The following is an 11,667-nucleotide window of genomic DNA, read 5'->3' on the forward strand; positions in this document are numbered from 1 at the left end:
GCTTTTATGTTGAATGTTTGTTTTGCTTGGTACATATAATCAGGAGTCTATCAATAAAATTGATTGACAGACTCCTGATATAATGTATTGCTTACAGATTTATATAATGTACAGTGATACAATTTGTAAAAAAAAAAGAATGGGAAGGGTCAATAAAAATGTTTTGAGTCGGCCCCTTTTTGGCGGGTCGGTCGGGTGAGGGCAAACAAACAATATTTTTATTATGGCCTAATCGCTAATGGTGGCTCGTGTAATGTTTTTTTTAGAGTGCATGAGCACTAGACATTTCGTGAATTGTGTTGTATTGACATTTACGAGCACGACATTGGCCTTTATCACAGATTTCTATAGCATATACATTAGCAGGCTTTGTAAACGGGTTACTGAAATCCTAGCTAGACCTAGATATTAATTTATACCCCTGCTGCAGTGTAACAACTAGCTTGCGCGTAGAATGTTAATTCACGAGCTGGCGAGCGAGCTCGATCGCCCGCAACAGCTGGCAAAACGGGTGCCAGCGTGGCTTTTGCGACTGATTTAACATTGCTTGCTACAATGCACCGAAGGTTTATGCTGCATTTACGCCACCCACGCTGTGGCGGGGGTGTTGATTGATCTCTGGGCTCCGAGTCAAAAATTGTCTGAAGAAATTGTGTAGTGTAAAGTGTATTGATGAATAAGAATGCATAGGGATGAGTAAGTCTAAGGAGGGAAAACGAATCCCTTATAGAAGCTAGCTCAACAATAACTTAATAAAAAAAGACTTGATGGTGCTCAGTTCGTGCGCTATATATGTTGACTTCTTGTTTATGTTTATTTATCACAGTTTTTGCTCAACTTGCAGACAGCTTTCCATATTGTCGGCTGTTCTAACGCCTTCATAATCATATACACTATTATACAGTAACACAGCAATGACACCAAAACAGCCGACTGTGGGGTCCGCGATGTTATCGTGTGTTAATACGACAATCGTAGTGAAGTTTTCCGAATCACTCATTTTGTTAGCTCACCTTGACATCGTCAAGCTGAGCTATTGTCATGGGTCGTCGTCTGTCATACGTCAGTCCGTCCGTCCGTCCGTCCGTCCGTCCGTCCGTCCGTCCATCCGTCCATTCGTCAACATTTGGCTACGGTCAACGATAACTCAGGAACCGTTTGACCCACATGTTTGAAATTGGGTATAGTTGTTACTGCTATGCTCCCATATTAAACGTCCTATTTTGGAGCACGGCAGTCGACGCACTTTCGAGCCACGGCAATTTTTTTGCCAAAAATGGGAAGTGCCATTAGTCAGTTCAGGTTCAACGGATTTTGCTCATTTTTGGTATGTGAATGAATAAGGGCAGCATGATGGGGTTTTAAAGCCTAGGGTTAAGCCGGCATTAGGGTTGTTAGGGTTATGAATATTGTGATGTTGTATGATGATGTTGATTCATGTAAAAGGGTACTAAAGTAGGCCTGTTTTGAGGAATGGCTCAGGGCGCATATTGCTACTAGCTGTCACACAATACTATAGAATCGGCTTGAGAAAACACACCAATTACTTTCATTGAATTGATGACATACCTTCAGAATTCACTACAATATTTAATAATTTTGGGATGTACCAATTTAGTGAATACACAACTGGAGAATATAACTCCAGCTAACTAACCTTTCCCAGTTCTTTCATCTCTTCCATGAATGGCTTGGTTGCAATTTCCACGTGAACTGGATTTCCACAGTTTTTGACACAGGACTCGAGTACCTAAAGAGTTAAGATCAGCCATTACTAGGTAAAAACGACTGTGTCAATGTGAGATATGAGTTTATAACATGACAGGCTTGTGTAGAACTACGACATACATTGTAATACCAAGCAATGATACACATCATTGAGAAAATGCGTTCTCTGCATTCAAATTTTATTCGAAAATGTTATTATAACTTACCTGTAGGGCAAACATTGCCACAAATGGATTTTGGTTGAACATCTTTTTCCTAATGCATTGGAGTGCATACTTGGGTCTAGACGAAAATGGAAAACATGAATCGATATAAATTTACGTAATATGTACAGATGACCACAATACCAACATATGTCTAAAAGATCGATCAATACTCTTCTCCGATATCTCCTCATGTTATCAGACATAACGGTTTGAAGATTTATAATAAGAAAACATTTCAGTGATTTATCTCGAACAAGAAATTCCCTGTGAAAGCATTGGAAATTAATTACAATACATTCATGCTTTTACTTACTGTACATCACCCTGCCTGATGCTGTCACATATTTGTAATATGGAATCCCAGTCAGGTTCTAACAGCAGCTGGCTTGTTGCCTTCTCTGAAAATGCAACATACTGTAATCAGTTTTTAGAACCGAGTGCGGAGTTCAATGGTTACGCACCCGGATTTTTGCGACATAGCGATACCATATGATATTGCTATGTTGGCGGTTGTCTGCAAATGCAGACGTTATAACTCCTCTTTGCTAATCTGAGGGTGCGGGTTTAACCCATTACTGGAGTCTGCATCGGCTCGGACTATGGCGGCGGATGTAGTGAGTATTCTAAGGAGGCTCCGCACGTCCCTCTCCAGGTTCTCGGTCTAGCATGTGTGAGGTAGTCACCTTAAGGGTAGCCGTCTGGTCACGTCAATAGATAACACGAACACTGTATTACAAAAGCTACTCCTTGTGCATTCTATTACTTTAACAGCCTAAACAAACAATTAACTCTACGATACTAAACAGATGTCTACAAACACCGACCGAATACGTAACTGAATACAAGTAACCTCGTACCTTAATACGTGGATCGCGAAGTAGCTCGGCAAAGTGAAGGTGGTGGAAATAAGGATCGAGTATGGAAGGAATAGGTGTAGGAGACCAAGGGAAGATCACGAGCTCGGAAAAACTGGACTATGCGGCTGAGAGGAAGAGGACCGAGTCCCTAGCTTGGAGTTTAGCATCCACAGATGCGGCGCTCGACTAATATGTGTCACTCGGATGATGTATGGCGAGTGACACCAATTACTGAATTAGCCTGCGCTGTCCTACACTATATATATAGTGTGTGTGAGACTGCATCATATGACCAGACAATAGGCTACTATAGTAAGAACGTGACAGATGTGACAGTATTGAGTAAAGAGCTGTTGGTGTCGCTTTGTCAGTGACTGTTACAAAACTGCACTCGGGCTGAGGTTGGCCCGATAGGTTTTTGACAAGTCATTCGTCAGACTAGTCAACATTGACAACAAGCTGTCGTACGTGTCGTGATCGTAGACATTTTTACCTAACATTTGACATAAAAACAGAGCCATTACACAATGACTACATTTACTGTATACTTTACTACGATAATTACCTAACAGACGGTCGAAAGATCCAGAGGAGCGAAACATTGTCAGTGTAAGGCTTGTAGCAACAAACAAATCATACACAACTCTGGTGATAGACAGAATCCATGTTATGACGTCAGCGCGCCAAGGGTTCAAAGATGAAAGGTCAGAGCCACTCAGCCAGTTATCGCAGAGTTGGCCAATCTACATATATATAATATAATTATAAGTATCCCAAATTAAGTCTGGGAATTGATAATAATTATATATTCTACTACTTATCGTTAATCAGAAACAAATAACGTCAATAAGTGTACATTTCGCCAGCAGACGATTGATCATTGAGTCCCCTAACACCAGGTGGCTCTAGTCCTCTAGTCTACGCTTAGACTGGTACCCGGTCGACAGTTCCACACGCTACACTCAGGCTACAGCAAACAGTAACGTCAGTGTAGCGAAGGAGTGCGAAGGATAGATAGCCGGAGTGAAGGTGGCGAACGGGTACCAGTCTAGTCTACGCTACGCTACGCTGCGCGTGGTCAGAGCTGTGTGTCAGAGCTGGAGCGATGTCTGCAGGTGAGGGTACTCTTGAGAGTTACTGTGGCTCTATATTTTGGGTAAGTACAGTTTATTTATTCGCAAAGTTTTGAGTTAAGTATTTTGAAGTCACTGGCAATCTTTAAGCATTTTACGGAACTCATTGAGTTTGTTTATCGTTCTCACAGTATGAGTATGAGCAAAACTTTAGTTACATGTTTGCCCTCCACACCTTCAGCACCACTCACTACCTGCTATAGCTACATACATTGTCGCTATAGCAACCCCATACCAGAGGCGAAGCGTGCAAGCTGACCCACTCAAGCCTATATAAGGATCCCCACACATACATCGTAACCACTGTACATCATCTACATAACCCTAACCCTAAGCTCCCTAAACCTAAGCCTTATACACCCCTAACCCCTCCGTGTACTGTAGTGTGGGATTGACATGCATGCACTGACCAACATTCAAATTTATCTCTCTGCAGGATAGCCAGCTGTCATGGAACACCACGACTCCTGACCTGACACCATGCTTCGAGTGGAGCTGCTTGCTGTGGGTTGCCTGCGGCTTCTATTGGGTCTTCTTCCCCTTCCACTATGCATCCTTGCTCGGTTCCAAGGAGCCTCCCCTGCAACACAGCCGGTTCAGTGCGTCGCGGACGGTAAGAACTAATAAGCTGCATGGGCATGTTTCGTCCACTTATTCGGGCAGTACGAACGTAGGAAACATTTGCGATGGCCAACCAGTTGCTGTGTGTAGGTAAACCCTACTATTTTTTTGGGCAAGTGTTGAGCTACATGAACTCACAACGCACGTTAACTAATCAATTATATTACAAGTTAATAATCTATAGCAGCTCCCAGTGCTTACTTTACCTAGGTAGTACTGGTAGTACAGTAGTACTACACTCTGCAACAGGTTGTGCCAAAGGTTCCCTGTCGTGGAGAGAAGGGCTGTGTAGGAAGTTTTCAGAGTTGCGATTTTGCCGTTTTTTGGTGGAATTCCGCTTTTTTAACAGCCCGGGTCGATTTTGTGAAACGTCAAAATTTGTAATAAAATTTTTTTTTAGTTAATAAGTTAAATATTAGTACAGAAATAATGTTCAATCTAGACTGTGCGACTAATATTAATAGCAAGAAAATTGTGATTTCAAAGTTAATTCTAGATGCCAGGAAATGGCCCAAGATTGCTTTTTTTTTTTTTTTTTTTTTTTTTTTTTTTTTTTTTTTTTTTTTTTTTTCGGAAAGCTTTCCTTACCCCGAGAGCTTCTGGAGGGCCTTTGTGGCCCCCCAGGCCCCCGGCAGTTGTGGGGCGCTTGCCCAGCCCCCAGACCCCCGTGCTGTTGAGGCTTCAGTTTTTTAGCTCATCTGACATAGTCAAGATGCCAGCTTGTGAACGCATGATCGTCGCGTCCGTCCTCGCCTGCTGTCTGTGCGTACGAGCGTCCGTCGCCTCGTGCGCGTCCGTGCCGGTAAGCAGGTTGGCCAAATCTTAACCGCATGGGTCGACGTACGTCACGATATGTCGGCACATTGGGGGGATCGCAAAACGAAGTTGGGATGTCGAAGCTGGGGTCAAGGTCAAAGTGCAAAAGGGTGTGAAAAGAAGGGGGAACATTCACTCCTTAACTTAAGGTATCAGGGAGGAAATGCAGGATTGCGCCACAATGTAAATGGGCTCGACCAGGCTCGTGATAGTTGGTGGTATAGCATCGATTGGTAGGGAAAAGCATCATTGTGGCGCGAAATTGGAGGGTCACAGGGTCAAAGGTCAATGGCAGCAGGGCAGATTTGTTAGACTTTTCTGAGGACATGGTCTGAACGAGCGATTGAAAAAACTTTTTTGTCGTTCAGCGGTGACCTAGCATGTTTATGGGCATTATTGAAAGGACCATGAAATCACTTTGTTGCTGAGCATGCGGACAGAGGTAATGTGTCAGATAACCTTTTGACACGCCTCAAGAGGAGGGTTGAACTTGGATTTGTTGACTGTCTGTTAGAAGAATTTGACTGCCGGGTTTGCTAGTAGAAATCTATACAATGCTGGACGTATTGAGGCTTACAATGCACTAGTGAAATTTTCAAACAAGCTAAAATTTGGTTAGAAGAACGGTGTAGATGTGGCCTTAAAGCTGTATAGATTTCATGGCATTCTGTACTGGCAGTTATGTACATGTAACGTATGCACTGCCAGGTGGCCTGCTGCAGTGCATGTGTTGGTGAGTTTTGCCGTGCGTTAAATTGGTTACAGGTGGGCAGCTCTTCTATTTGCAATTGCCAGGCCTGTAGGCTTGCGTAGGTTAAATGATGAGTGTTACCTATTTCTGCGCTTGCAAAACAGCTTGTTGTACTACGTAGCGATGAGAGCTTCCAATCTTTAATCTGAGACACTTAAACGTACGCGCCATCTCGTGGCAACTTTCATAACGTATCAACGACATTCCTTGAGAAGGTTCCTGATACCATCCCTGTGCATTCACTGTTTCGGGCGTGTGGTATGTGAACACATTTGGGACTGAAACAGGGTTTACTAGAATCCCACCAACTCGCCACCACAGAGTCACCCGCAGTAAGGAAGTTTAGATGAGCGCTGGTCGGCTCTGCGGCACTTGTTTTTTTCAAACCTCAGCAATCACAACCTCTTGAGTTTGATTAATGTGTAAACCTCCATCGACTGAAATGGCTGATTCTGTAAGGCCCACATTAAAAAGAATCTTTGTGTTGCCGCTCACCTGACCCAGGCTGAAAGTTCGGGGTAGGCTAGCGTATAGGTCGGTTTTTTTTTTAATGGGCTTTTTTACAAATTCAGCATGGTGTCTACATGCTCAGGTGTGCTTGTGTGGAGTGGTGTGCTTTTATGTTGAATGTTTGTTTTGCTTGGTACATATAATCAGGAGTCTATCAATAAAATTGATTGACAGACTCCTGATATAATGTATTGCTTACAGATTTATATAATGTACAGTGATACAATTTGTAAAAAAAAAAGAATGGGAAGGGTCAATAAAAATGTTTTGAGTCGGACCCTTTTTGGCGGGTCGGTCGGGTGAGGGCAAACAAACAATATTTCTATTATGGCCTAATCGCTAATGGTGGCTCGTGTAATGTTTTTTTTAGAGTGCATGAGCACTAGACATTTCGAGAATTGTGTTGTATTGACATTTACGAGCACGACATTGGCCTTTATCACAGATTTCTATAGCATATACATTAGCAGGCTTTGTAAACGGGTTACTGAAATCCTAGCTAGACCTAGATGTTAATTTCTACCCCTGCTGCAGTGTAACAACTAGCTTGCGCGTAGAATGTTAATTCGATCGCCCGCAACAGCTGGCAAGACGGGTGCCAGCGTGGCTTTTGCGACTGATTTAACATTGCTTGCTACAATGCACCGAAGGTTTATGCTGCATTTACGCCACCCACGCTGTGGCGGGGGTGTTGATTGATCTCTGGGCACCGAGTCAAAAATTGTCTGAAGAAATTGTGTAGTGTAAAGTGTATTAATGATTAAGAATGCATAGGGATGAGTAAGTCTAAGGAGGGGAAACGAATCCCTTATAGAAGCTAGCTCAACAATAACTTAATAAAAAAAGACTTGATGGTGCTCAGTTCGTGCGCTATATATGTTGACTTCTTGTTTATGTTTATTTATCACAGTTTTTGCTCAACTTGCAGACAGCTTTCCATATTGTCAGCTGTTCTAACGCCTTCATAATCATATACAGTAACACAGCAATGACACCAAAACAGCCGACTGTGGGGTCCGCGATGTTATCGTGTGTTAATACGACAATCGTAGTGAAGTTTTCCGAATCACTCATTTTGTTAGCTCACCTTGACATCGTCAAGCTGAGCTATTGTCATGGGTCGTCGTCTGTCGTACGTCAGTCCGTCTGTCCGTCCGTCCGTCTGTCCGTCCATTCGTCAACATTTGGGAATTGGCAAGCCAAAAATGGGAATTGCCATTAGTCAGTTCAGGTTCAACGGATTTTGCTCATTTTTGGTATGTGAATGAATAAGGGCTAGGGGTTTTGATATTTAAAAAAAATTATGCAAATTAGGTAGGGTTTGGCAATTATATAGCTTATTATATAGACACGCAGATAACAAACAGTCTGTGGTGTCAAACTCGTCTTGTTCGTTTTACAAGATTTCATTGACAATATCTTTAATGCAAAATTCTTGCTATGAACATATTATGATTTATACTATTATTATTATATTATTATTATTATTATGATATAATGATTTCTGCTAAGAAACATCAAAGCGGGTATAGCGCCATCTACCGTCACAAATTGTGATTCATTTTTGTTTATAAATTATTTATAATTTATATATAATATTATTTATTATTTTCACATAAAAAATTACACATAATTATCAAGAGTATATAATGGGAGTTCTCCCATATATACTCTTCGTTTCTATAATGTACGTCGATGGTTGCTCAATTAAAACTGACTTCTTCTCACTCACTTATTTGTGTCCTTTTTTTGTGGTGAGCTACAGTGTCATTGACGCTTTCATTTGACTTGCCAACAACCTTAGCAGACTCAAGTGTAATATGCGGTTTGAAAAAATCGTTTGGTTGGCTGAAATGTGGGACGACAACTATTAAAAACGTGCTGTCTCATGCATGCCTTGTAGTTAGTCAATTTCGACTAGGTTTCAGATTTAGCAAGTTTGATTTTTAACCGACTCGCGAAGAAATTGCAAGTTGTTTCAAAAGTTAAATTCTAATCCTGCAGACAAATTTGTATATTTAATTTATTCAAGACTGTAGAATTGGATTATTGATATCTATAAAGAGTACATGCTGGTTCTAGCTCCATGAGATATCTTTGTGCGTGTGCAACATTACGATGTATTTTCGCTATAATGCATGTATCGTGATTAATTCGTTGGCTGTTTCAGGTGCTGGCATTGTTGCTGTTCATCGTAGCATTTACGGACTTCTCCTATGCGCTCTACCAGTGGAAACACGATGGGGTGAATCTACCTAACATCTACTATGTGTCGCCAGTTATAATTGCCGGCTCTATGGTAGGTATACATGCAGGCTGTACTAAATATGTCAGCGTATAGGTGGCCGAAATGAATGCGAGTGGGCTGCGTGCCAACTGACACATTCAGGTTGGCTCTCATATATGCAGAGTATGACTTTTTAGAGATATTATTATCAGGAGTGTCGTAATATAGATGACATGATCATATATTATGACAATCCTGATATTATTTGTCATAAAATATTACTGTAAAGGTTTTGTTTACTGTATTACTGAAAGCCAGGGGCGTAGATAGCGGGGGGGGGGGGAAGAATGCATCTCCCCACTTATTGACGTGGGGGTGGGATGGCGTGTACAATCATCCTCCCCTACTTTCAGGAAGAAAATGGGTGATTCAAAATTTTCTAGGGGAGGACCCGCATGTACGAGAAATCCTGCATTGGCCACTGTCGAGCGTAACAAATTGAGCACCCCCACTTCAAAAATCGTTCCGCGGCGCCTGTAGAGTACTGTAAACAAAGATTATGATTATGAATATTTGTATGCTTATCAAAAGTCAAATTTGAGTTCATCTGACAGGGGCGTAGATAGCGGGGGAATGGGGGTATATCCCCCCACACTTATTGAGGTGGGGTGGCTTTCATCCCCTCCTACTTTCAGGAAGAAAATGGGGAAAAATTTAATATTTTACAGACAATAAATACTGGATATTTATCTACAAATCCGTCATCGCTATTCATACTCTCCTAATGTCCATTACAGAAATGGAACGGGACATACATCAACTGTAAAATGGCTGTAACTCGTTCCAAAAATGACATTTGATTATTTTACTGAAACTCAGACGGTTAATTTTGGACGCATTCCCCATATATACGATTTTTTTCCAAAATCCCCAAATCACGTCTTATCACTGCTCATGAAAGTTAAATCCTTGTTTTATTCAAAATTCGAATAGACCTATTGAGAGTTGGGATATTGAATTTTCACGGGGATTGAATGGGAAAATTTAATTTCATCTCACTTTTTGGGGGGGGGGGTGCTGAGACCCGACCGGAAGTATATTCCCGATTTTGTATAAGGAGTGAAAATATGCACTTTTTGGTTCAAATCTGGTTGTTTTTCTCATATTTTTTTGCAGTTTTAACATTCTCAGTAAAATATACGTTCAGGGGGAGATGATTCCAGTGAGCACTGTAGTTGTCAACGGGGGGTCGGTAGCACGGGGTGGCCCCCCCCCCACCCCTAGAATTTTCAGGGCAAAGATATGTTAGCCTAGGTAAGTCTGGTAACCCCAGTGAGGACATGTACATAGCACAGATTTGGTAGTAATAGTTCGTATTATTTGGTAAAAATAATCAAATCAACAGTGATGTTATTGTGATGAAGATTGTTTAATAGTGCTGCCTCATAGTGCAGGAAATTGCATCGAAGAGGTGTTACTTTTAACAAAAATTTCCGGAAAAATTCCTCGGCCCCCTCCTAAACAGGAGGAAAAATCCTGATATTCTAGGATAAAGATGTCCAAAATTGATTGCTTTTAGATTGCAACTTTTCAACAATTCCACACTGGGAGGGGGACACCCCTAGGGTGTGGGTCCTTCCTACACCCCTATCTGAAATCCCTAGGGCGGGCCCCTGGACCCCACCCATTAAGGGCTTTGCGCCAAGGCGCTCGCGGTGTGCGCTACTCGCGCACACTCTTCATATACATTGCGATGGAAGTAACAGCGAAATCATGCCCCCCACAACTGAGGACCTGTCTACGCCACTGACTGAAACGTATTTTGAAAGTACAAGGCAGTCGTGCACGTAGTGGACAAATCCATTGATTATCTGTTTGCACATGTACTCACTTACCAAATAATAGTAGTCATCAGGAAAGTACAAGTAGGATAGACATACATTATCGGCCCATCGGGACCTTTCTTATCTATCTGTGTACCCAGCAAGTCCAAGGGCTAATATCTTTTATAAATAGCTCCAACTGACGTCACATTCTTCTTCTAGTTATAATGTCAGATGCAGATAGTGTGGTTGCGTATATATCACTCTCTTCTATGGCAAATGTCATACAATATTTGCATTTCATTACAATACGTGGAAAAAACACTGATATAAGATTTTTTTGCCGCATAGGAAGTAATCGGAATTATTCAGATAGTAGAATGCCTAGTAGACAGAAGTGCCTATATGCATCTCCAGCCATCCCTCAACATGACAGCACAAGTCCAACCTGCATCCCCTGGATGCGTATTTGGCGCGTATGCAAAACCATCCTAAAAACACAACACGGGCAACAGCCTCCCTGATGTCGGTCTGGAGCACTGCGACTGCCTGTAGGAAGAGGAGGAGGAAGAAGAGGCAGGGAAGCCCCGTGCCCCTGAGGCCAGCTCGCCTGTCCAGCTGTACGTTGATCATCACCAACACCTGCGGGTACGATGCGTAGAGATGAAACACGATAGAAGATATAGCAGTTTTAATCGAAAGCTGAGGTCATAGGTCATTCTGGGAGCTTCCTCGTCAAGCTGCTGGGTGTCGCACTTCCATTTTGCATTTCTTCGACTTCCGAAGCATAAATTTCTCCCTTTTTTCTCTCTGTGATCTTTTACCGCCGAGGGGGGGGGGGAGTTGCCCGTGTTGTGTTTTTAGGATGGTTTTGCATACGCGCCAAATACGCATCCAGGGGATGCAGGTTGGACTTGTGCTGTCATGTTGAGGGATGGCTGGAGATGCATATAGGCACTTCTGTCTACTAGGCATTCTACTATCTGAATAATTCC

At 42.2% G+C, this 11,667-nt stretch overlaps 2 protein-coding genes across 2 annotated transcripts in view; one reads left to right on the plus strand and one right to left on the minus strand.

The window, feature by feature from the left end:
- LOC106813253 (hepatocyte growth factor-regulated tyrosine kinase substrate-like) overlaps positions 1 to 3,604 on the minus strand; it is a 19,860-nt gene extending 16,256 nt beyond the window's left edge. Inside the window, exons 1-4 of the mRNA XM_014817342.1 lie at positions 3,357 to 3,604; positions 2,248 to 2,332; positions 1,935 to 2,010; positions 1,658 to 1,750 (exon numbers count right to left, since the gene is read on the minus strand). Coding sequence (XP_014672828.1) covers positions 1,658 to 1,750; positions 1,935 to 2,010; positions 2,248 to 2,332; positions 3,357 to 3,393 — 291 coding nt within the window. The 5' untranslated portion in view covers positions 3,394 to 3,604. The remainder of the gene's footprint in view (positions 1 to 1,657; positions 1,751 to 1,934; positions 2,011 to 2,247; positions 2,333 to 3,356) is intronic.
- A 226-nt stretch (positions 3,605 to 3,830) lies between these two features.
- Positions 3,831 to 8,921, plus strand: LOC106813256 (multidrug resistance-associated protein 1-like; the record flags this gene model as incomplete). Its single annotated transcript, XM_014817344.1, is given in 3 exon segments — positions 3,831 to 3,947; positions 4,361 to 4,537; positions 8,793 to 8,921. Coding segments are annotated over 3 exon segments (357 nt in total), but the record flags the coding sequence as incomplete, so codon positions are not given.
- Between the last annotated feature and the right edge of the window lie 2,746 nt (positions 8,922 to 11,667).

Source organism: Priapulus caudatus, unplaced genomic scaffold, assembly GCF_000485595.1.
Source record: "Priapulus caudatus unplaced genomic scaffold, Priapulus_caudatus-5.0.1 Scaffold746, whole genome shotgun sequence".
In the NCBI taxonomy this organism is placed as follows: Eukaryota; Metazoa; Priapulida; class Priapulimorpha; order Priapulimorphida; family Priapulidae; genus Priapulus; species Priapulus caudatus.